Source organism: Vulpes vulpes, chromosome 16 (assembly GCF_048418805.1).
Source record: "Vulpes vulpes isolate BD-2025 chromosome 16, VulVul3, whole genome shotgun sequence".
Lineage (NCBI taxonomy): Eukaryota > Metazoa > Chordata > Mammalia > Carnivora > Canidae > Vulpes > Vulpes vulpes.
Window position 1 is genome coordinate 12557900 of NC_132795.1, and position 26447 is coordinate 12584346.

Consider the following 26447-nt stretch of genomic DNA (forward strand, 5'->3'; position numbering starts at 1 on the left):
GAACAAGAAAAAAAGGAAAAATATAACAGCCTGGGTGTTCCGTTTACTATTAATTTGCCCATTCATATCCTATATGACTTTGTATAGAAAAAAGAAAAGAGACATAATCCTGGCCTAAAACTGTGTTTCATCAGAGAAGTGAACTGATTTTATTAAATCAGTTAAATCAATGTTAAAAAAAATAATAAAATAAATGCAAGAATACAAACATACTGCCTCGTAATAGTATTTTATTTAAAAGTTTACAATTAGAGCACTTGTAATAACACAAAAAGTTTAAAAAGGACACAGTTTGCCCTGCAGGAAGGACTTTTCTTGTACGCAGAAGGAATGGGGGCCTTGTGCTTAAAATGTGTAGATTTCATAGTGCAGCGTGGGGCTCAGTAGATCAACAGAATCTATCATCTGAAGGGAATGGACATAACTTCCAAGTTATTCCAAATTTGGCAGGGGGTGGGGAGTCAGGGGTGGGGAGAGAGGGCATCAGTCTGAAGATTTCACTTGGCTCAGGTTAAAATCCAAAGGAAAATGAGAGCAGAAAACCACCTCAGTGGTATCTACCATCTGCTGACATACTCAAAAACACAAGACTGCAAACCAGCGTGCTTTAAGGAAATCCATACTTTAAAGACCTCTGTCACTTCTCAAATTCAGTACTGTGAAAAGGGATAGCGATATCCCTGGATGAGCCAGGTAATGGAGAATAATTATCAAAAAGATACATTACACAAACATCATGACGAAGGGGTTCATAAATTAAATCTGTATTTCATTTTAACAAATTTCTATACTCTTCTTCCTTGTTGAAAATCTCCTGAGTGCGGCAGATGCTATTTAAAAGCAATGACAATAGTGTCTTGAAAGTATGTATAGTAATAGTTCAGAAGATAGAGTAGCAACGTTTTCTACCTCGATCATTGTTAATCAGCACCATAAAATGTTAGCTGCAAAAAAGCACGTAGGTAAGCTTAGCCCACCAAAAATAAGGCATTAGAACACAGATGAATTCTCATGCAGGACAAGTTATTTAGGGAGGAGTTTATGGGAGGTTTGTAAAAAGGGGCTGACAATAATTTGTGAAAGGAAAGAATATTAAGGCATAACCAAGTAAACTGAAATAGTTTGGTATCAATATTTGTCTGTACGGAAGATGGCTGGGATTCAGTTCTTTCAGATACAGTGTGGCTTGGGTTGATTTCGGAGAGAGCTGAGTGTCTATGTCTCTATGCCATTTTCCCAGCACTGTACTGCCTGTAGTGGAAAAGACTCTTGGAGTCCACATTGCGAGATTTCTGCACAGCTTCAGCAAAAAGTTTGGTCACCTGAAAACAAAAGGGAAGGAATCTTAGCGAACCACATGACGCAAAAATGTATATTTAAGGAAGCTGGAGCAAACAATTTCCAAAGGGACATGTGATGAAAGACACAAAAGGATTTATTTTTTCGGGACTTTCTCCTATATCTCAGACCTTACCATAATAAATTTATCCTGCTCCCCAAGTCTCCAAGGGATTAAAACAAATTTAGGGTGAAAAAGCACGATGGGTAGAAAGTTAATGAGTCTTGAAGTACGGATCTTCTTGGTGGTAAATTTGATATATCATGTCCAAGTTGGGCTAAACATACCTCATGTGATCATTTTCTGTGAATTGGACAAGCGCTTGCATGATACCTGGTTCCTCAATTATCATTAACCTGTTGCTCTTATGTGGTGCCTTTCATTTAGAAACAATGGAATAAAAGTTTGTATCTTTATTCCATGTCACACCACACTTTTTATTTGAAAGATAATTGTATGGCTAATGAGAGAGCATGGCTCTCCATGGCTTTTGATTATCTCAATTGCTTGATCACCAACTGTCTCCATTAGGCCATGACCTACCATAATAGCACCATTATTTTAGATTCTATTTAAAAATTCTTCTGCATTCTGAATGTTACAAGAAGGGGAGAAGAGGGATGTGCATACATTGATGAGCACTCTTAAGGGAGGTGCAGAAATAAGAACCTGCACGTAGCTATATTTGAGGAAACAAATATACCTGGAAATTGGTGAGGAGAGGAACCCCACTGTCAACAGCTGTCCTCCGAATCACATAATTATCGTGGACAAACTTAGTGTTGTTATTGGGGAGGTTAATCACCAGGTCAATGCTGCCATCTCTCATCAATCTGGAAGAATAATCAAAATAAACAAAAGTTTGTAGGTGGCCCTATATATTTTATAATTAGTTTTTAAAATACTAATGTGATTATTCTCTTACACCATTCAAGTCAGTGTCATACTGAGTCGACCACCACCTACCCTCCTCTATGCCTAAAGAGGTGTTCAAATTACACTCATTTGGGGGTTACAATTTTTTATTGTGTTCTTGAAAGAATTCTGGTGAGAGTCTAACTGATTAAATGGAAAGGGCTTTCTTTCTCAAATGCTGTCTATCTATGGAAGAATTGGCAATTTGATAGGCATTTACTTGTTTTACAAGGAGATTTTTTCCTCCAATACTGAAGTCCATTCTACCCCCATACGCCCAACTCCCGGATGAACTTTACCTCACTGCCTGCTTCCTGGTGCCTCTCAGATAACAGTAGGAAAACACAAGTCATCTGATTTTGAATTAAACCACTTCACATTCTGTTGTGGGACTGCTACATGCACTAGGAGACACTTAAATGTCCAAAGCATGAAGTAATGCTAATAACTGTTTTTACAAAGTCCTAACCAAGTGCTTATAGCATCATTGGAAGTCTATTAAGGGCTGAACGATTTGCCCATCTTTTAAAAATTTGCTAATGAGTTATAGGTTGCCTTCTTGAGAGCCCTAAAAAATGGTAGCTATATCCTGGAATAACTAAGAATTATCTCATATACCTATGCCGCGTACATCTATAAGTGTGGATGTAATGGAGTTCCTAAAGACTCACGTAATGCATGAAAATAACATGTCTTACCAAATCTCATGACGACATAGCCTAAGGCATATAGCAACCAACCTGACCAGAGAACAGTAAGTTAGGCAGTTCAATGGATGGTGCTATCCTATCACTCATCACAGCCTCCTGCATATAGCAAGTGCTCAATAAGTTGGGCTGATTTATTGTTGCACAACCTTGGAGAAATGCCGCTAGCCAATCTTATACCTGATATACACATCTGTATATAATATAACTTTGATGTAAAATATAAAGTGCTGCATTACGTTCTCCACGTCTCTGATTCTCATCACTGAGATTTCAGTGTCCATCAAGGAAAGCCACCTAACTAGAAAATATTTTGAAAGATGCTACATATCACCATGCACACAAATATGTTATAGTTAACAGCAAAATCACAAGAATGAAACTGAGATCCACAGATTTATTCATCTGAAATGGCTAAGAGGACTTTTAGAAGAATTGCAATAGGGTAAGGTGAAATATTTTCATCATATTGGCTCCCAAAGTTAATCCTCTAGCTGTGGGAGGATAGAAGTGTGCCCAGTTCTTACTTTCTGATGGAAGAGAGGCTGGGATTCTGGCCTTCCTGAGACGGCCATGCCACTGGGGTGGCAGGAACATTGTTGGCATTGAGCCAGTCTGACGTGGCTTCCGTGGCAAAAAGCTGCATTTAAAAGGGAAAAGTCAGTTACTATATCACAGGAAAGGCTTTCGCGGAGCAAAGAAGCCTATTGGGATCACATGTCATTTAAAACATAAAAGTAGAAGAAAGTGGTGTATATGAGAAACAATAATGCCATGAATAGAGATTTGGACTTGCTGTCTTGAGTCACGGACACTGAGGATGTTTAAAATATTCTAAGGAACAATTTAATAACCTCAATTGGTTATTCAGTTGGTTATCGAATATTGAAATAACCTCAATTGGTTATTACAATTTGGTTACTACAAAACCAAAAAAGCTTTTGTAGAGGAAGAAACAAAGAATGATTCACAGCTGAGGATTCATCATCATCAGATCAATAAAGCCCCATGACCACAGGCCCACTCTGAGCCTTGGGAATCATTTTATTTTACTGAACCAGGCTTTGTGTAGAAGTATTCATGGCAAAAAAAAAGTGTTGCCTATAACCGCAGCAGCTGAAGACTGTGACTTCGTATCGAAACAAGAAAAGGAAAAAGGAAAAATATATGGGAAATGCATTGAACCTTGGTCCCAATTCTGCGTAAACGAAACTCTCTAAGTTTGTAGCTGCCAACTTCTGTGGAGTTTATGGTACCTTTGTTATAACTTAAAACTGGTCTTTCTAATAATTTTATTCTATTGAAGTTTTGAAACTATCAAGTTAGTTAAACCTTTCAAGTTGAAAGGATATATTTTGAGCTATTTCATTCCTTAAGAATCATTAATATTCTCTTTTGTGAATAGATTTCAATGCTTATAGAAAAAGACTTGAAAGAAATTAATATCGCATACCTTGAAGCCTTCATTGTGTAATTGTTCAGCCACCCCAAGGAATCTGGGACGGAATGATTGCTGAAATTAAAAGAATTTAACAAAATTCACTTTCTAGGTATACTGCAATATGGTACTCTCTGACGCCATCATGGAAGACGATGCCATACGTACATTGCCAGGTGCTTTATAGTCAAAGGTTCAAAGGTGGCAAGTCCGATCCTTTAATCCTCCTATAGTGAGTAGGAGTTCTACTTACTTCCCGATATAGATAAGATGACATCCACACTGTCTTGCTACCTACAGTCTGACTTTTCACCTTGCTCTCAAATTCCTCCACTCCCTACTTAATCCACTCTGTCTGCAGATTAAGATCCACTCAGTCCTATGTGGATCTTTCCCCTAGTGAGGGAGAATTTAAAGACCTCTGAGTTAGGAGATCAAAACCAAGGCAGCCTTGCTGACCAGTCCGCCTGTTCAACCAGTTCTAATTGCTGAATTCTAACTGGTCCTGCTCTTAGGTAACTGGGCCCTGTCCTAGCAGCTTGTGCACACCTCCCTGCAAGAAGTCAACCATTTGGGACTCAATTTTGTGTTACCTCTAAAGAAAAGAGTGAAAAAGAATGGGCTCTAGAGTCACTAAGCTGCATTTCAGATCCTGGTTTTTCTATTCATTTTTAGCGTGTTCTTAGAAAAGTTAATGTCTTTGAGTCTCCATTTCTTCATTTTTAAAACAGCAGTGAACAAAGTAGTGTTTCTATTTTGGGGGGCTCTACAATAAGCTGTGTGAACTTGAGCAACTTACTTAACCTCTCTGTTGCACTTTCCTCACCTGTTAAATGGGAATAGTAACAGTGTCTTTGTTATAGGGTCCTTGTGAGTATTCAGTGAATTGATTTATAACTGTCAGTACGGGAACTTAGCACAATTACTTGTCCATTGATAGCTCTCATTAAGTATTAATTATTATTATTAAAATGTTTATTTTGAAGACTAAACAAGGACTAGATTCCTGCCCCTGCACCCTAGTTCCCAAGCCTGGATTCCCTACTGGCCATCAAACTTCAAATACAAGCCAACTTCCTCCACACATATACCTTACTTCCAAACAGGCTTCTCTCATGTTCCATCTCACTGTTCAGATATTTTCTTAGAACCCATTGCTGTGAACTTCCTAGAGCCTCAGCTGGACCCATCTGGTTTACAAGTCCTATTTTCTGTGACTCTTGCACATTGTCACCAGAGTTCCACCATTCTGGAACTTACCTCCTTTTTGTGACCACAAGCCAATATTTGCAAGACCAGTGATCAGGGTGAAAGAAAAAAAAAAAAAAAAAGCTAGTGGCCTACCCAGAACTCCCTACCTTGACCTCATTAACTTGAATGTTTGAGAACTGAGCTAAACAGAATATAAACATCATACACAGTTAAAAACATATCTATTTTGCCTTACATGAGAACATTTTGGCTGCTTTCTATAATGTTTATAGATGAAATAATTTGGTTACTTCAGTAAATGTTTTATAATCTATTTAGAAACCATACTGGTAATGGCTAAAAAAAAAAAAAAATCAAGGAGATGATCTTATTTCAGAGTCTCTGAGAAACTAAGAATTGCGATAACAAAACACATCAAGATCCTTGTACAATTTTGATAATGTTCAGCCCATAAAACCTCCTAATATTTACTTGCAGAGGCTTTCTGAGAACAGATCTAAATCCTAGGGAAAGACTCCAAAGACTATGTTCAAATATAAAATTCTTTCAGATTCAGTCCCTCTCAATCCCAGAACTGCAGTTTTATGAGAGGAAACTATTGGCAAATAGAAAAGATAAATGCAACTGGATGAATCTCAGCTAAGGCAAGCTCAGGGGTTATTCATGGACAGTCTTCTAGAGTACAAATTGTAACCGTGCCCAGGATAGTAGCTTTCCATTCCTGCTTGGACCAACAGGAAGAAATGGGCCTGATGTGCAAGAAGCTCAAGGCTAGACATAAAAAAAGGAAACGAATAAGTACGAAATCAGAGTAATGCAGTGACATTAGGGCAATTTAATGAGGCATATGGCAGTCTCTTTAAGAATAGGTTAAATAGAAGAAAAGGATAATCACTTTTCAAGTTTGATTCTTCTTGGAAAGCAAGGGGCTGAATTAGATGGCATCTTAGGTTTTCTTCATATTTTAGGGTTCCTTAAAATATAGTAAATATACATGAAATATTCTAAATGAACTTCTGAATTTTGTCAAATTTCCCTGATTTGGAACATTACATTGTGACCTCCTGCTGAACACAGGACAGACTTGAGTAAGTGCTAGAGCACATTAGAAGAATCAATATAAAATTGTCCAACAGCTTATTTGTTAACTGATACATTAATTGTGTATTAAACAAACTATTCTCAATTTCTTAAATTTTCCCCTAGCAAAATGTAATAAATAAGATATGGCCAGGTGATAACATAACACTGAAACCATTTTCTAAAATATCATTTCAAAAAATAAAATAAAATAAAATAAAATAAAATAAAATAAAATAAAATAAAATAAAATAAAATAAAATATCATTTCAGGAGCATCTGGCCGGCAAAGTTGGTCAAGCACCCAACTCTTGGTTTCGGCTCATGTCATGATCTCAGGGTCGTGGGATCGAGCCCCGCATTGGGCTCCATGCTCAGAGCAGAGTCTGGCTGAGACTCTCTCTCTCTCTCTCCCCCCCCGCCCCTCCCCCCCACTCTCTAAAATAAATCTTTTAAAAATATATCATTTCACAAGTACAGTGGTTCTCAAAATGTGGTTCCCAGGGAAACCAGCATCACCTGGGAATTTATTTAAACTATAAAAGTTTGGGCCCTACCTCTGGAATCAGGAACTCTGAGGATGAATCCCAGTAATCTGCATTTTAATAAACCCTCCAGGTGATTCTGATGCACACTTAAGTTTAAGGGTAGGAGGGAAGAGGGAATAGGGGAACAATCCTTCACTCATCTTATAATTTAAGGTGAAGATGCATTCACCTTGGCCAAAGTCACAATGAAAAATGTTAAGGAAGGAGTACCAGAATGTAATTTTTTTTCTTTGCTATTTTAAAGTAAAATAAGTCAGCAAGTCCTCTAAGACCCGCAGACACCAGTCAGAACCTCATTATGGAGCTGTTTCAATGCTGTCCCCCAAGTGGAAAAGATAAATATCCGACATGACAGTATTGGCAGTTCCCAGCCAGGGAACCACTCTGCCTTCTGGTCTGGGGTGTTGGCTTTCATAGCCACATTATAAACTTCTATCAAACATGTATTGAACACTTGTGACACATAAAACAGCCTCTCTACAAAAAGAAATTACAGCTGTCAGCTTGCATCTGAGTAGCCCCAGATTTAATAGCTGATTGAAAATACCTGGGTAAGAAACCATTTGTTACTAAAGGTGAAAAGTACAAGCTGATTTATTTCCTGGAAAATGTTTATAAGAAGGAAAGTCCTTTAAAAATGAAAAAATATATATATATTTCCTCCAATTATCACTTTCACATTAATCCAACTTCTGGCTCCAGAACAGAAAGCCAAGTTAATACTGTGTGGTGCCTGTGGACTCTATAGGGACGTCTGCATCGACAACTCTATGGTTGTTCCTAATAATTCTGTATTGAAGATAAAAGGTTATTCATGTCACTTGGAGTTGTCTTTTTCAAATAAAATGCTTGCTTTGTGTTTCCGAGCAATGCTGAAGCGCAGATGTCAGGATGGTGCTCGCCACTCCACAAACATCACTGAATAGCCCAATCAGAGGGGAAAAAACAGTGAGTGCTCTTGATCTACTCTAGAGTAAATCATTTATTGTTAAAGGGTGTTCCAGAAAACTTCAAAACAAGGCAGATTGCCTACTCATAGCAACTAAAAATAAATCCTGATGGGATGAAAGGAAGCTGGAAATATTGCAGGAAAATCAAAGATGATTTTGTTGCCATAAAATCTACATTATGCCTTTCTTATGTTAGGATGTGAGCCTATAGAAAGCCTCGTGTTAAGAGACTTAGTGCATGTAATAGTTGACAAGAATCCTTTGAGAAAATCTAAATCTTGATTTTTCCCCCTCTAAGTTCTCGTTATACACAATTGATGTTATGACTATTTCAAATTCCTTGGGTAATTTGTCCCATAGGATTTAACTCTGGGAGGGCAGAAGCAGAGGCGCTGTGTATAAAGGAATAGGATGGGAAAGAGAAGAGAAATAAGAGGCTAGGAAGACTGCAGTATCACAAATTAGCATGTGTGCCCCCCCCCACACACACACACACTCTATTTACTAAATGCTGAGAAGTGGCTGATACTTGCTAGTAAGAAATTACTATTATAAATATGTGTTAAACTATCAAAAATAAGAAAAAAAATGTCTCCTGGCTCAGGGTCACTTTTACCTCTCTCTCCATAATTTCTCTTTTCTCCCAATTTTCTCTTGCAACCTATTGTGAACATTAATGAGTGAAGGTATCTTCAATTAAATCCTCATGTTCATAGCGGGAAGCTGGGTCAAGGTGGGGAGATAAAACGAAAAGGCCTTTCCCTCAAATAAATGGGACAGGTACTATCTTCCTCACTTCTCCATGAAGGAATAATAAAGCAAATTAACTGCAGTGGTGCTGGCTACTGGTGCTCTTCTCCGAGTTAAGTCTCTACAGCATCAGGCTAAATGAATGATTATCTTAAGTCAAAATGTAGTTGTGGATTTCTTTCTTAGAACTTCACTCGATAACTCAACTGGATGTGTTCCTTCGTATTTACTGGCCCTAATGCCCATTTTTCTGTCAGCAGTATTTTTTTTAGGTCCTTCTAAGTTCTGACTTTATATATTTGAACAAGTCCATATGAATTATTCTGACCACGCAGAATCACATTAAATAGAATGATTTCAAAAAAATACAATGCATACTGAAATGTGGAAACTTAATTACTTTGTTCACAGTTTCTATGAAGCTTGGGTAAAAGGCGGAGGTTAGATTTGGTCCCATGCTATCTAAGACACCCAGTGATATTTCTAGCCATTAATGCTCTGGTTAGTATATCCTGTCATATTGTTCAGTTAAATTTATGACGTTACATTTTTAAAAATCACTCTCAATGAAAATCCCCCAGATGGTAACAGAAAGGCTGTACATGAACTGCTGCCACTGGCAGCTCTTCCTTGCCGCCCACATAGAGTAGGTCAGAGAGTGACTCTTACCTATCTCCCACTGATCAATTTTACCACCGCTACAAATACTGTATTAAATACAACTTTACAATAAACGTTTCTTTAAATATGCTTTTAAAACTCTTTAATTAAAATAGATACATATCTAAAGCCCTAACATTGTGCACTTGCAAGAAAAAAGTTCTTTGGGCAGAAGAACCTCATTCCTTTAAGAAAATTCTTTTTACCCTACAAAACCCTCTTTTTTTCACCTATAAAGCAAAAAATTCTGTTCACTGATGCCAAAATCATACAAATATTTTATAGGGATCGAATTAATTTTTGCTTAATATTTCCCTGCGGCACTAGAACCAAACAAGGCACAATTTTATACATCACTGCCTCTTAAACTGGTATTTTAAAATGTTAGCACTATTATGATTAGTTGTGAAGACGGGGACTAAGGGCATGGTCTCCTCTGAATGCCCCCAGGTCTCACATTAAACTTTAAGCCATCACTGGAAGTTGGGCAAATACTCTCATACTTGTGACTTAATAATACTTAATACTCATTTATAACATGATGAGTCTCTCATATGGTGTGATGTGTCTCCAACCTGCCATTAAGCTTGACGATTGCAAGTCATCTTGTTAGCCTCTGCTCTAACTGTTCTCCATCTCCCTTTTGGCACCTTTATAAAGCAGAATTCCAAGTTGATCTTTGCAGAAACTTCTCCAGAGCCACTACCGATCTAGTCTCCAGAGTCTAATTTGCTGATATTAAGACACCCTAATGAGATGGTATCTACAATAATCACCCACTGGCTTGAGAATACCTGGTACTGCTCTAATTATATTTTTATTGATTTTTTTGTAACCGTGCAGGGTTTGGGCTTATTAAAAGTACAGCAGGGGTGACCATCTATTGTTTTTATAGGACCCAAGAATTCCTAACCTTAAATGTAAGTGAATGACCAGGTGGGAAGCATTTAGTATTTTTCAGGAAAATTTATAAACCGAACAGTCTGTACATTCTTGCAATAATTATTCCAAGGAGTAATCAAAGTTTCTTGGCTATCATTTTGCCCTGAGATTTCCATTTGATTTGCAAAAATACACCAATAATGGCCTTTTCATTGTATAAAGATATTGTCTTCTAATTATTTCACCTGGCTTTGACTTAGAAGACTTACCAAATAATAACATTCAAGAAACTCCCCAGTATATTGTGGGCTCTGCTAACTTTCTAAAGCCCATTAAGCTACTTCCCTTCAAGAACTTTCAATCGGTCATGGAGTGAGAAAAATCCCTCAAATAATGTCCATGTCTTCTTCGGCTTTGGATCTTTGACATTTACAAATGGTCCTTGACTTAAAAAGGTCCAACTTTGCAATAGTGAAAGCAATACACATTTGGTACCAACCATACTTTGAATTTTGATCTTTTCCCGGGCTAGCAAGTAGCAGTATAGGACACTCTCTGGTGATGTGGGCGGCAGCAGCTCCTAGTCAGCCACACAACAATGAGGATAACTAACCCATACACCTAACAACCATTCTGCTTTTCACTTTTAATAGAGTATTCAACAAACTACATGAGATATGCAATCCTTTATTACAAACAGGCTTGTGTTAGATGATCTTGCCCCATTGTAGACTCACATAAAGTGTTCTGAGAACACTTAAGGTAAACCACACTAAGCCATAATGCTCGGGAGGGTCAGTATATTAAACTCATTTTTGACTTTCTGACATTTTCAATTTATGATGGGTTTATTGAGACATGACCCCACCATAAGTTGTGGATGATCTATAGCAGAAATTGAAATGTGAATGAATGACTATAAGGAAGAAAGGAACAGAGGTCAGGAAGGGGGGATCCCTGGGTGGCGCAGCGGTTCGGCGCCTGCCTTTGGCCCAGGGCGCGATCCTGGAGACCCGGGATCGAATCCCACATCGGGCTCCCGGTGCATGGAGCCTGCTTCTCCCTCTGCCTGTGTCTCTGCCTCTCTCTCTCTCTCTCTCTGTGACTATCATAAATAAATAATAATTTAAAAAAAGAGGTCAGGAAGGGATAACATAGCTTCAGCTTGGGATGTGTTGCGCTTGAGACATCCAGAGAGGGGTATCCAGAAGATAGTTGAAAATAGGGGATGACCGAGAATGAAGATTTAAAAGTGACAGTTATGGATAGGACAGTGAATACTACAGTCATGAGATGGCAAAGGAGAAAGTCAAGAAATAGAGACAGAGAGAAGGAAGAGGTGAGACTCCCAATTTACAGAAAGCTAAGGATGAAGAACAAAGAGCAGAACATATAGAAAAGATAGAACCAAGGCATAGAAGAGATTCCTGTTTAAGGCATCCTAAGTCCTTTTCAGAACAAATACCCTTTTTACTAGAGACTTTTTCTTTCTGTTCATTTTATTTAGGCACTTATTTGTATTGATTGCTGCAATGGAAAAAGGCAAAACGCAGGGAACATATAGAGAACAAGTGTCCATTTTTTCTATTAGTTGCTGTTTTCTTTAGTGGACTTAAGATCTCTCCTCTTTTATTCCACAATTAAGGTCCTTTCCCAGCCACTCCTAGCATGTGCCCAAGGGCATGCACACAACCACACACCACTTACCTGGATTCCAATCAGGATGCCCTTCTGGGGTATCTTAAACCCTGTAGAAAGCATTGCCTTTAGGAAAGCTGTATGAATGCCTTCACCAAAGCAAGCCACCTGTTTAGAATAAATTAAAAAATAAAATAAAAGGAAAGCAAATCCTAGTCAACAGCTCTTACCAATAAATAAATACAAATGGAAAACACTTTACTCGTAGACCCCTTTGCTAGATTTTATTGACTTGCCCAAAGACCATGCAGTCTGAATTCCAGAATTAAAAAGCTTGCCAGGGCAGATGTATCTTATGTTTTTAATTAAGCATAATGAATGAATAAGCAATTCTTTCTCTCTCCAACAACACTCCATGGAGTAACATAACTGGATTCTACTGTGAGTTATTTGGATACAAATCATAGTGCCTGGTCCATAATGTGGTAAGTTACCAAATGTTAATATGACTTAATGTTTAAATAACGGAGTATATTATGTATGCAATGCCACAGTGCATGAATTCATGGGTCAGTAGCACAAATGCATAACTGCTGATCAATTGGTTAGGAGTCATTTCATACGGCTTATGAGAAAGCCTTCTGAGAAGTTCAATAAATCCAGGAAAATCTCAAAGGACCTTTTTTTAAAAAAAAAATAATTTTCATAAAATGAACCGAAACACCCTGCTACTAGTTCTAAATACCACAGCCAGATGTAAACAAACAAGCAAACAAAACAAAACAAAACAAAAATCCAAACTAATGTATAATGTCAGGATACACAGAAGTTTCATCTCGGGTAATTGTGCTGCTATATGACTACAAGTCAAAAATGGCCACCATAACGGTAGAACAAGTGGTATATTTGAGCATGATGGGAATAGATCTGGCCATACAGATCATCATTTGGCACAGGTACAGAACCACAATTATAGTAAATAACACTGATGGCTAAATTCATTCTTTAAGCAAATGACTCCCTTATTGTAAAAGGGATGTTCTCATAACTGTGACCTTCAGCCAACCCCCAGTCCATGTTGCTTTTCTCTCTACAGCGAACACTATCTTTGGCCAATTACTGGCCAACTAGCCTAAGTCATGTCACCCTCAGTTAATGAAACCCAAATTCTATTGACAGGACCAGGCAATTTCATCATAAAAGCAGACACAACAATACACAGGTTTCAGCAAAATACATAGAGAACAGTCAGGTTTCTACAAAATACATAGAAACCAGTCCGATATTCAAGTAAGCTTTGGACTAACATTCCCACCTTGCCACTGAGAGAATAAAATACCCCTTACCTAGATCAAGAGGTAAAGGTTAATTTAATCCCTCAACAAGCCATTTGAACACTGAAAATGTCTCTTTGAAGCATGACTAAGATCTCACTAAGCTAGAATTATTATTCTGATTTCAGTTATGAAATCAGGCCTTGTAGCATCACACCCAGTGACACCTGGAAGTATGACTCTAATAATGGAAGAAGAATTATCTCTATATTTCTCAAATAGATAAGAACAAAGGTGAGCTGAGCTTCTAATTCTTTCATATTTTCATAGTTCAGCAACTCCAATAATGTATGTCTGGAAGCAGAATGGACAGAGGCACTGAAAATAAGTTTCCCACACTAGAGAAAGCAGCACAAAGAAAAACATCTCTCCTTGATCTGAATCCTGGATCTGCTGTAAACACGCCTGCTACCCAGTGACCATGGGATCCAGATGAACCTGAAGAGTATCTCCTTAAACAGCGGAGAACTGTAATGCAGGCCCCTCGTTTTAAAGCTGGGTTTTCTCACCTATTAAATTAAAAGCAGCAGCAAAGGAGCTAAGATAAGGCAATCTCCAGTCCAAATACAAACAAGATAGCCATTTATTCCTCACTGCCTGCCTTCCTGTCTCACTTGACTTCTCATCACAGATGTTGCTGGTAACCAGGCAACCACATAAACCATCACGTATTTATTGTAATTAAATATTTTCCCTTTTCAGGTGTTCCTTAATAGCAGGAGGAGACAATGATGCCTCACAGTCTGATGTTGCCACTCTGATGTGCACTGATGAGAATCTGAAGGTTGTATCTAGTAAGTCTGTCAAGGGCTAGGTGATTCATAAAATGCCCTGACACTGACATGTAGGGAACTTTCTAGAATCTGACAGCTCTCTACAAGAAACACAGTTCACATTCTTAAAGAAACCTTCAGCTGACAAGCATCCCAACACAAGTGAAGAGGGACATCCAGTGGCCAATTCCATTATAGGTTTTTAGATAGTCCCCAGGAGATTCAAGCTGCTTTGAAAGTTGTTTGGGGATTTTGCATTTATCTACCGATTCCACAATGTTTAGGTCCATGATCTTTCTAATGCTGTACAGTCATTCTACATACTGCTAGTAAAAATCCAATGATCTAATTTCATAGCAGCAAGCAGATGAGGAGGCTGGGGGTGGGAAGTGCCGTTATAGAAAGACCTTAAAATTTAAAACAAAAATACCCAGGAGATATTTACTTAGACATCTAAAGAGATATTTGGAAGCTGTTCTCAATGTGTAATGTGGAAATGAATTAGGAACACATATATTATATTCACAAGTTAAATATAAGTGAAAATTTAGACTCTGGTCCACAGAGGTCTAAGATTCTTCTTTAGTTCAAAATTCTTAAGCCCTTTCAGACCTACTCTGATAACAGAAGTTTCTGTCCCCCTTAATACTTAATAACTTACTTACTGTATTATACTCAGATCATAAAACCATAGATTTCAAAGTAGGTTTAATGAAAGTGTTCATCGGTCATTAACTAGTTACCTCTCCAGTGGAAGCCATCTCACATCGCAGAATGGGGTCAGCATCCCTCAACCGGGGCCAGGAAAACATTGGAGCCTGTCAGAAATAATGGGGAGGAAAAATATGTGAGAGAAAGGTATAAAAGGAATAGGAGAGGATAAATATATTTAGTGAACCATCTCTCACAGGATTCATTTAGGCTATGGTAGACACATAAAAAATCTCTTTGGTCCAAGCATCTGACTTGAAAAATAGCTTTAAAACCCTGTTCCAAGAATTTCTTGAGCTCTTAGCCAAAATCTTGGGTTAAATAATCACAAATTATTTCTGTAAATAGGGCCCCTGTGACCAGTCTAGGCCAGTGTTTCTAATCTGGCCTACACATATTCTTATTGGAGTGATTTCAAACAAAGTCTACTGGGCATTGGTCTCCCCAAACACTGAGTTCAAACACATTTTTTTCTTGGTAGGCCTTTGAAACATTCCTCTTCTTTTTCTGATCATTTGAACTTGCAACAGGCAACCATGCCAGAAATGTCTGTCTGTAAGCTGACTTCTGAGACATTAAACTGTTGTTGACACCTCTTAAAATGCTTTGAAAAACATTCTGCTTGGGAACACTTTTGCCCAGAACTTTCATGTGAACTAGAACATAGATAGGAGTGTTTCTTTTTCATTTATTTTATCAGTGCAATTCACTAAGAACCAAATCCTTATTTCTTGCGTCTCTATCCGTTTGTCTGGTGTGGACCATTCTTCCTTTGATTCTGGTACCCTCCTAAGTTATCCTGGGAGTTCTAGCTAGGGAACATTCTTAGTCAAGTTATTAGACATTTCTGCACTCCATCTTTTCTGTACCCTCATCTCTGGACATCTACCCACCTCACTAGTCCTATGTTAAGAATGAGTATAAATAAGGAATTCTTTTTTAAAAAGTCAAGAATCATATACAATGGTAACTAGGAAGGAAGTAAACTGGAAGATACGGTGCATGTTGAAAAATGAATATCTATCCATCAATATTGTTTTTAGTTGGATATTGTTTCCTATACATATGTATGTGCGTATATTTCTGCGTCTATGAATTAAAAAACATGAATTGGAAATTTATATAGGGTATATCCAGTGGAAATATTTGTCAGAGCCTTCTACTTTTGGTCTCAAACAACAACAACAAAATCCTATGTATTTTTACCTATGAATAATTCTCACTGAAAACTTTAACAATTTATGCTGTATTATAGTCTCCAGGATTAAACTGCCACCCTTCCCTAATATAACAAGTGACATTCCATTGCAATGCACCACAAAACCCAAGTCATCCTAAATTATTAAGTTAAAAAGAATTAATAAATACTTTTTGATTTGTAGCTTCAACTTATTAAAGCTTCCACGGTAAAAGTCAGAAGTCAAGAGTCTCAGCTATAACACAGTTATGTTTGAGATCACTAGTACCTATAGGAATGGAAATCGTTTGAAGGCATCCAAAATATGTAAATGTTGCATAAATACATCACACAATATAAATTGATTCCGTTGTATGTTTTTTCTAAAATATTCAAACATATTTATATGGTATCTCACTAATCCTCATGCTAGCCCCGTGAAGTAGTTAAAGGTCATAAATATACATACTCTGTGCATGGACATACTGAGGCAGCTGGAGGAGCACAATGGTTTTATTATTAAGGTATTATGAGAAATATACATACATATTGGAAATTAGTGAGCAAATCTTAAACCTTTTTGGTCAACCCTCATAAAGATGCCATCAGTTTCATTACCTTCATGGCACCACCATGAATGGTAACTGCTATTTCAACTTTGCAAGTGGAAAAATTGTGCTGCTGAATAAAATAAGAATGAGGCAAGGTGGCCAAGGTAGGTTAGAATTTAACCGACACCACAGGGTAACACTTTTACAAGATCCAGGCATTCCTGATGTCTTGGCATAATTCAAAAGGGGCGCAATTCAAGCCTTATCCTAACAAAGTATGTCCAGAATTTCTGTTTACCAACTAAACTGACACCACCATGGATCAGCTGCATTAACATCGTTTATAATTTACTCAGCTAGTTGGTTTTGAAGTTATGTAATTCTAAATGATTTTTTTGTTATTTTTGAAAGAGATGAAAATTCATATAAAGTTACCCTGTTACCCGTGTGCACTATTCAAAGGAAACATCAAAAATCCGTAGTCCAGCACTTTAGTTAAAAGGTTTATAAAGTAAAAAAAAAAAAAAAAAAAAAAAAAAAAAAAAAAAGTTTATAAAGTAACTTTAAAAAAATGTTTTTAAATTTATTTATTCATGCGAGACACAGAGAGAGAAAGAGAGGGGGGCAGAGACACAGGCAGAGTGAGAAGCAGGGGGATCCATGCAGGAGCCTGATGTGCAATCTCAGGCCTCCAGGATCATGCCCTGGGCTGAAGGCGGCGCTAAACTGCTAAACCTCCGGGGCGGCCTTTTTTTTACTTTTTAAAAAAGTTTTTCTAAGTAAGCTCTACACCAAACATGGGGCTTGAACTCATGACCCCCAGATCAAGAGTCACATTCTCTACCACTGACTGAGCCAGCCAGGTACCCCTCAAAATTATTTTTGATGAAAAATTATTCCTTTAATTTCCTTGAAACTTAAAAAAAATGGCTAATAGATTTTTTTTTAATGTTACCTTAATTGCAACATAGTCAGCAGGAATTATGGGATGGTCCAATGTGGGAAGAGGTTTCTCATCAATGCTCTCTCCAATCATCACCTTGGTGGCCACATCAATGAAGTCTACCCCCAGTGTCTTGGAAACAAAGGGGAAGGATCGAGAAGCTCTCAGGTTACACTCAATCACCTGGAGAGATAACAAAATCCAAAAAAAAGACCAAAGATGGTGAGAGCAAAATGACAACATATTAATATCCTCCCTTTCCTGGGGGTCTAGCTGTTTTTCCCCAGGACTGGCTCTCTTGCTGTCGTCTTGCTTCCCCTCCCACTGCTTACACATTTGCTAACCAGTTTCTTATTAGTCAGTATTATTGAATTCTGACTTTTTTCCATCCATTTCCCACAATTTCATCCCCAAACACTGCTGATAGATCTTAATGCAGAACTCAGATAATGCCACATCCCTACTGAAAAACCTTCAGTGGGTTTCCACTGGCCATCAGATTAAAGTCTAGTCCTTGAAGGCTTTCTATTCTCTTGCCTCAATATGTCTATGTTATCTTATACCGTTTCCCTGATCCCAATTTTACTTTCCAAGTTTACCTTCCACTATTTCCCTAGAAAAATGATCTTGCTAAACTGAATTGGTCATTAACTCCTAAAATGTGCCAAATTTTCTCTTAGATGTTCTATGTAAATACAATGTCCTCTCTCCCTTCCTTCCTTTCCTTGTCAAAATTCCAGTCATTCCTAAGACCCAGCTTAAAATTCAAAATCTCCCTTGAAATCCACCCCAAACCAGGTATATGGTACTCAAGTACGTGTTCAGGCACACACGTGTGCGTGTATGTGTGTACACACACACACACACACACACAGACACACAGGCTAGCAGATATGCTCTCTCTGTTCTATGACTCCAATACGATGTATTTGTACATTCCGTCCAGCAGCTATTATACTCTAACGTATGTTATAGGTGTCTACAAAGTCATCTTCCCAGTCCTCACCAAATTGAATCTCTTTGAGAGCAAAGATTGTTGTGTATACATCTTTATTGCCACCATATGATTTCACATAGTAGATGCTGAACCAATACTAATTACTGATTGGTTACATTAAATAGACTCAATTAACTAAGACTACTTGATTTAACAATTTTTTGTATATGAATAGTATCTAAAACTTCAGTGTATACAATTTATGATTATTCGACATATTCAGATTAGTTTATGATAGTCACTGTGTCCATCTGTACTATACCAGATGGCAGACAGTGATCGTCTTTCCAGTGGATCAGAGAGCTTTGCAGAACTATGACTGATATATTAGTGTCACCAAGGGCCTCTGCCTTCAAACAAGGCAGGCTTTCTATGCTGTACAACAACCTACCCTCAGACATGAACAGCTGTAGGAGTTTCAGCTGCTCTGTCTGTGCTCACAGACAAGATCACCAGAAAGACACAAATCAACATAACCGAACACAGCAGTGCTGTCCTCTCAAGCACCTTGGCATTTCTTACCAAGACATCGTTTCCTTTGACAAGAAACTGGACGTTGAATGGGCCGGAGATGGCAAAAGCCTTTGCAATCTTTCGGGTAGCATCTTTCACCTAGATCAAAAGGACAATGATATCGTGCTAAAGAGCATACCTTGGTTAGAAAACACAAAGAAAACACCTATTACTCAGATTTATTTAATTTCTCTTTACAGAGAACTATACCTCCATAATAATAGCAGTCATAATGGCAATAATAATAATAATAATAATAGAAGCCACTAGTAGGCATCTACCAACAAAATAATAGTATGTACTAAGTATTCACAATAGACTAGCAAGGAAAAGAACAAATAATTTTACACAATTACTTTTCTGCCAAACGTCCCTATCTATCTGCCTCTGTATATACTGGTTTTACTTTGAGGACTAAATGGAATTCTTTCAGTCTAGTTGCTTCAGCATCAGAAACTCCAGTCCAAACTTCCTGTCAGTCTCATGACCTACCTGCTGAGAAGAGCAGGCCCTGATATTACCTGGCACTGCAAAGAGACCAGAAAGATTTCTTTGATGTGTTTTTCTGCTGCCCTGGACTCTACATGGGTAGATATTATTGTCAGAAAGAAATTATATTTCCTTGCAGGGAGGCTCTGCATGTCACATATACAAATCCTTATATCCAACCAGAGCCAGAAGGTATCCATGCAATGAGGGGCCACGGACAGCAAGAAACCAGAGCTCCTCATTCTTATTTTATAAGAGTGATTCAGCAACTTAACCGGTGGTAAAAGGCGGTAGAGTCCATGGCACATCAAACTCTGCAAGGTTTGGAAAAATCTGAGTTCTTGACATTATTTGTACTGATATGATAAACTAAAACACGCTTGAAATCCAGGGATGTTGTTCACTTAGGCAGCTGGTGTAATGATCTTCAGAATCCAGCCCAATGTCCAGTTAGCCAGACAGTCCTACCTAGATTCTGATGGCAGGATATTGGTAAGGCTCACCAAAAAAGCCAAGCCTGACCTAACATACCTAAAGAGTAAAGGAACATTAACATGAATTATTTAAGATGATGGTCTCTGAGGCCACCTAGCAGCGCATATTGAGTACTGAGGCATCATTCTCGGGAAGATCTTTAAAGCAATGGCTCCAAAGAAGAGGTTGAAAGCAACACATTAGGATGTGCTGGTTTGAGATGAGGGTAAGGGTGAGAGTGAAAACTATAGGTTCCAGAAGGTTCCTACGTGACTGCTGCACACCTGCTTCTAATTGAGAAGCATAGCTTTAAATGCAGCTCACTTGAGTGGCTCCCAAACATTAGAATCATCTGCAGCAGTGTTCTTCAAAGGGGGGGGGGGTCCCCAGACCAACACCAATAACAACAGAATCACTGGGGGACTTGTTAAAAATACAAATTTGAGGGCGCTGCTTAGAATTACTAAATTAGAAGCTGGGGATAGAGTCCAGCAATCTGTATATTAGCAAGTTCCCTAGGTTGTTATGGCAACCTGAGGTTCCATACTGAGGTTCAAGAACCACCATGCTCGCATACAGCCAAGTGGGCTCAAAAGGGCAGGAAGGAAATCGTTATCTCTAAAATACCCAGCAGACGCAGAGCAAGAAAGTTCGTTTCATACTTACATATCACCTGAGCTATGACCTACATTGGTACCTAGTTAAAAAATACATATATTTTTTGCTTTTTCCCCTTTCACTTTTATTGATAAATGATGACCTTTTCAATGGCTCCTTGGCTGATGGTTTGTGTGGGCAGCATCAGAGTAGCATCTCCTGAGTGAACCCCTGCATCTTCCACATGTTCAGAAATGGCATGGGAGATAACCTGGCCAAAAGAAGATTTTAGAAAGAGTTGTCAGGCACCTACTTCAATGAAGCTACTGCTTCCCTGTCCTGTCTCTTTCCCTGCCCCAATTCTAACAGATGCCTGGAACGCTGTCAAGTTACTTTGTGCAGTCCTTGATGAGGGGAGTACAAATAGCTGTGCAGGCGTGTAGACTTCACCATCTCCCTGTGCAGTGACAGACTGCCTCTGGGGCAGCGGACAGTGGCTGCCCTGACCACCCTCCTCCATTGATTAGAATGGGGACAAATCATAGGAAAAGAGAACAACTGAACTATGTTGACTTTTAGGAATGAATAGGAAACTAAAGCATTTGGGAGACACCAGAGCAATCTTTATCTTTTCCTTCCAGGTTAGGTTTTAGACACTGGAAAAGAAAAGTTTGGAGGGGATAATGCCTAGCAAGGGGTATGGATAACTTAGGTGGACCAGAGAGAAGACTTAAGATCCAGAGCAAGAAATTTTTTAATTGAAATTTGAGAAAGAAAGGAAGCAAGAAAAAAAAAAGAAAGGAAGGAAGCAAGAATAACATATCTTTCTCTTCTCTTACAGGTAAGGAAACGAAGGCAAGATAAGAAGAAATAACCCAAGTGCATGTGACTACTGTATGGCCAAGTCGGATTTGAAACCCTTACCTGTCACATTCCAAAGTTTATGGTCTCAATCATCATAACCTGAATGTTAACAGTATGTGTGTCGTTGGGAAATAAAAAGCTCACAGTGGGGGAGAATAATTGGGTAACCGTAAAAGACTTAAACAAATTACAGAGATGATTTGTTTATCAGATTTATAAATGGCTTAAAGCAGAGTGACATTTGAGTCTCCTGCTGTCACTTATGAGCTCTGTGACCTGGGCAAGGTATTTTATCTATCCAGCCGTGGTTTCTGGTAAGGCAGTACTAACAATGGTATCTTTGTTTGTAAGGATACAAGAGAACACATACCCAATGTCTGACCCAATATTTAGTGCGTAGTAAATTCTCAAATTTGTCTAGGAATGGGGAGGCAATACTCCCACTGAGCTCTGAAAAAAAATCATAATATAGTTGAAGTACTATGTCCATTTCTGAGTGTGACTATTTAAAAATTATGTGAATAACCTGGAACATTTCCAAAAGAAGGAGTCCAGGATGATAAGCAATGCTGATTTCTGAGAGAAGCTTAGATTAAGAGCATATCCTAGCAAGCTGGAGCCAAATCAGGCCAACGGACAGGCATTATATAAAAAAACCCACAAATGTCTCTAGGCCAGTCTTACATTCTCCACTTTGACATTGGTATGATCACATCCCTCTCATTTTATACCTCAGTCTCAAATACTTAAAATGTTGAAAAGGAAGAAAGATTAAACATATGCTCTACAATTCTGGAGGCCAGAAGGTGAGGAATGAAAAAATTCTAGGGAAACAGACTTTATTTCAAAAGAAGGAATAAATGAGATATCCATATATATATGATATCTTTCAACCTGACAACTTTCTGTGCTGTCTGTAACCAAAGTTGCTAAACAGAAAACAGGTGACAACTTTCTGGGCATGAAAATTCTCATCCTTCAGGATGTGGGGTTGAAATAAGTGATTTCTAAGGGTACTTAAACTCAGGATGATATGACTCTAGTAAAAAGTCATCACTGCTGTGTGTGTGTGTGTGTGTGTGTGTGTGTGTACAGATATAAAGACTACTTTGAACTATTAATCTGGAAGCCAAAAAGCTAAAAAGATTAAACATTTTCAGTAGTGTTTTAAAGTATCTACCAAGTAGAAAATGAAGGACGATTTTTAAAATTTTTCATTAAAGCAAATAAAATGACATGGACTCTCTAAAACATAACTTCTTATATTTCAAGATAAATCATAAATGCCTTATTAGTACAACTAGCAAACTAAAGGAAAGTCCTCTTCACATTTTCATTTTTCCCTGAAGTTGGAAGCATTCGTTGTACTAGCAATACAAGATGTGATGTGGTGAGCTAATTTTATGTTATTATCCTTATCCACCCTACTCTGTTTAGTTTTGTCTTTATTAACGCAATAAAAAGGTGGAGGCTGGGAAATCAAGAGAGGAGAAAAACTAGGGATTCAATTAGGAACTTCAGAAAGAAAAGTATTGGATGTTTTTATAATACCCATTGAAACATAAAAGGAAACCCACAGACAAAAGAAAATGAGAGAGAAAATTCTATTCAAAAAGAATGATGAGTACAGGACGATAATTAATTTTGAATATCATCAAAGAGAAATTCTAACAGTATGAAACACAGGATATATGATGCCCATGACACATCAACTAAATTGTCAGTGAATTTGAAAATTTTTTTGCACTGAGCAACTCATCCACTATTTTTAGAGACCCGTTTTATAGAAATCATGACCTTTAATCTGTGTTGTTTCAAAGAACAACAACAAAAAAGAAACTTGATGGGATGGCAGGGATCTGGGATATGGTGATAAAGCACTTACTCTTCCATCTTTGCCAACAGCATCCATTTCTACTTCCCGGGCCCCTTCGATAAATTTTGTCAGCACCACTGGGTGTTCCTGTCATCAAGGAAAACACAAGGGCAGACATTGTGTGTACAGTGTCAAGTAAAAATTGTATATTTAAGTAAATCCCAGGGTAATACTTGTAAAGATCTTAATGCCAAACACACTACACAGACTCATTAGCCATTTTTTTTCTTTCATTTGGTAAAAACAAGGTCATTCTCTACTTTCCATGAGGCAGAAGGTCTTTCTTCAATTGTGAGTACTCCGTCAATTGAACATCAGTGCTGAAATTTCAAATATAGACATTTCAGTGAGTGAGAGGAAAGAGGGGGCTACGGAGAGGGCCGAATGGGGGGGGTCCCTTTATCTGTTCCCAGAGTCATGACCATCTCTATTTTATTTGTTTACAATTGTATATTTTTCTTGGTTCAAGTTCTTTTCCTCTTCTTACATTCATCTTTCCAAGCACTGCAATTTCCTAAATCAGTTCTCTCCAGGAGATTGTGAAAGAATTTAGGGGGAGAATCTCATTTTGTTCCAGTTTGGTTAGGTCAAAGATGGAATCCATTACTTGGAGCTGACATGCCTTAATCCACTTCTAAAGCATGGTGTTTGCGTGTCTCTCTTCCCCAAATGCACTCCACCGTCTCTCCTTAGCTCCTTCTTTCAAATGTCAACTCATGCTTCAAGGCCTGGCTTAAATGCTACCTCCTCCCCTAAGCCTTCTCCAAACATCTCCTTTTCTGAACAAGTCCCTCTTGGCCACTATCATGGAGTTCATCTCATGCATATGTGTTCAATTTAATATATCTTATCTCCTTTAATAGAATCCTTGAAGTAGAAAGGAATTTTGTGGAAAATTCAAAAGAACCAATATCTTCTGCCATAAATAAGCTTCTCTCTTCTATTAAATGTGACAAATTTCCATACTTTCTTTTCTTCAAAAGCCCATTGGACATGCAACTGTTTATTAGTCAAGAAAAAAAAAGATTCCATCTCTGTTCCATCTTTAAATATTTGATGCTTACTGCAGCAGGCTTACTGGAGCTGTACTGAGACCTCTATGGGATTTTTCCCCTATATTCTGATGATAATAGCATAACTTCAAAAAAAAAAGATAAAGTTTACCAGCTGTCTTAGCTTCTCTAGCCAACTCTGAGACAGAGATCCTTGTTCAAGTGATTTATAAAGAGAGTCAGAAAAACAGGATGGGGCAGCAGGAAAAAGCTAGTACATCCATGGTCTCATGGAAATTGGACTTGGCCTTACCCTACAGGAGGCTCTGGAGGGTGAATTGCAACACAGAGGAAGTCCCACTTGGAGGCAAAGGTCAATTGCTATCTAGCATTTTAAGGGTGGTGAGAGATCTTGCCTCCTTGTTGACAAAGCTTCCATATGACTGAGAATATTTACTCAGAGAAGAGGCACAAGCTGGTAAGTGTTGTCAGCCATCACTACAGTTAGGGACAGGTGCTTCCACAGGTAAAGGGATCTGAGTGGGGCAATGACACAGCATCTACCATGTTGGGCATTTGAACAAATGTCTAAAATAGTCCTGGCTATAATGAGAAAGAAGATTTCTTAATAAATTTCAATCTTTCTGCAGCATCATAAATTGTTGACCTTCTGAAAACACTTTCTTCCTTTGATATCTATAAACTACCTTTTCCTTCTTTGTTAGGCTCCTTTATGGTTCTATTTTCTCTATTTAGCCCTTACATGTGTATCCCTCTTGTCTCTCTTAGTCATTCCTCTTCCTCTATGCTCTCTTCTTGATGATCACTTCCATTCTCAAATCTTTGACTAAACCAATACACTACTTAATTCCAAAATTTTATGTACATCTCTAGAGCTAGCCATGACCTTGTATAACCCACTGCTTTTGAAGCATCTCCACTCGGATTCCTCACAGGCACCTTAAAGCAAAGGTCAAAAATAAAGTATATGATTTCCTTCCCTAAAATTTCTCCTTCTCCAGTATTCCCGATTTTAATAAATGGTACCACCATCCATCCAGCTGTCCAAGGTAGCAGCACAGGAGTCATCCTTTTCAGATACTCTTTTACCTTCTACCTCCATGCACTCCCTAATTGCCTTCTATGAACATTCTCAATACTTCTAGAATATGTGTACTTAGCTTTTATCTTTACTATCTTTACTCTGCTCCAAGGTGCTGTCATCTCTACCCTGAGCTCTGGCAAGAGCCCCTAACCTTTTTCCATGAATGCAGTCTGGCCCCAAACTCATTATAATGGACATAGTTCTCTTTATCTGTTCCCTGCCTACTCTATCTACTCCTCCCCCATGCGCAGTGTGCTAGCCACATACTAAATACTTTATCAGTTTCTAGAAACTCCATGATATCTGTCAGCTTTGAACCTTTACCTGTGCTGTCCTTTCTTCCTACTTACACCCACAATGTAAACCTTTCAACCAGTTAATTCTGAATCAACCATTTTAAATTAATTTTAAAAAGCCCTTCTTTAGGGGTGCATTCCAATGCATGTACACTCACCCTCAGCATTCTGTGCTTTCTTATTGCAATGCTCATTATATTTTATTGTAATTATTTGAAGCCTGATGTCCCTAGTAAAGAGTCCTCTGTGACAGCAGACTGTATCTCTCTTTGTATGAGTGTGGCCCCTGATACTGAGAACAATGCCATTATATAGCAGGTGCTAAACATGAGTGAATACATAAATAGATGAATGATTGATGGGAGTTGATTTTATTCTAGATTCACCGAATGGAGTATACAAGATTTTGCTATAGTTTGAAGGGGAGAATTGAATCAGAATGCACTCAGTCAGGACATCCCCATTATAAACCTTTGGTCCAGTAGGGATTCTTTCTATATGCTAGCAGAAAAAATAGTTTTAAAACTATTCTATGAGTAGAGGCCCTGTGAGATGCAGTGTCCTAGGCAGAAAAGAGAGGAGACCTGCCTCCTCATTTACATGAGCCCAGCTGGGTCTAACTACTGGCTTCTCAAA

General features: G+C 38.2%; 1 protein-coding gene across 1 annotated transcript in view; it reads right to left on the reverse strand.

Moving 5' to 3' along the window:
• Positions 1 to 213: 213 nt before the first annotated feature.
• Positions 214 to 26447, reverse strand: part of CPS1 (carbamoyl-phosphate synthase 1) — a 120767-nt gene continuing 94533 nt past the window's right edge. The window contains exons 29-38 of the mRNA XM_026002212.2: positions 23428 to 23505; positions 20842 to 20949; positions 19128 to 19217; positions 17621 to 17791; positions 14970 to 15044; positions 12189 to 12287; positions 4415 to 4474; positions 3489 to 3601; positions 2043 to 2172; positions 214 to 1322 (exon numbers count right to left, since the gene is read on the reverse strand). Coding sequence (XP_025857997.1) covers positions 1224 to 1322; positions 2043 to 2172; positions 3489 to 3601; positions 4415 to 4474; positions 12189 to 12287; positions 14970 to 15044; positions 17621 to 17791; positions 19128 to 19217; positions 20842 to 20949; positions 23428 to 23505 — 1023 coding nt within the window. The 3' untranslated portion in view covers positions 214 to 1223. The remainder of the gene's footprint in view (positions 1323 to 2042; positions 2173 to 3488; positions 3602 to 4414; positions 4475 to 12188; positions 12288 to 14969; positions 15045 to 17620; positions 17792 to 19127; positions 19218 to 20841; positions 20950 to 23427; positions 23506 to 26447) is intronic.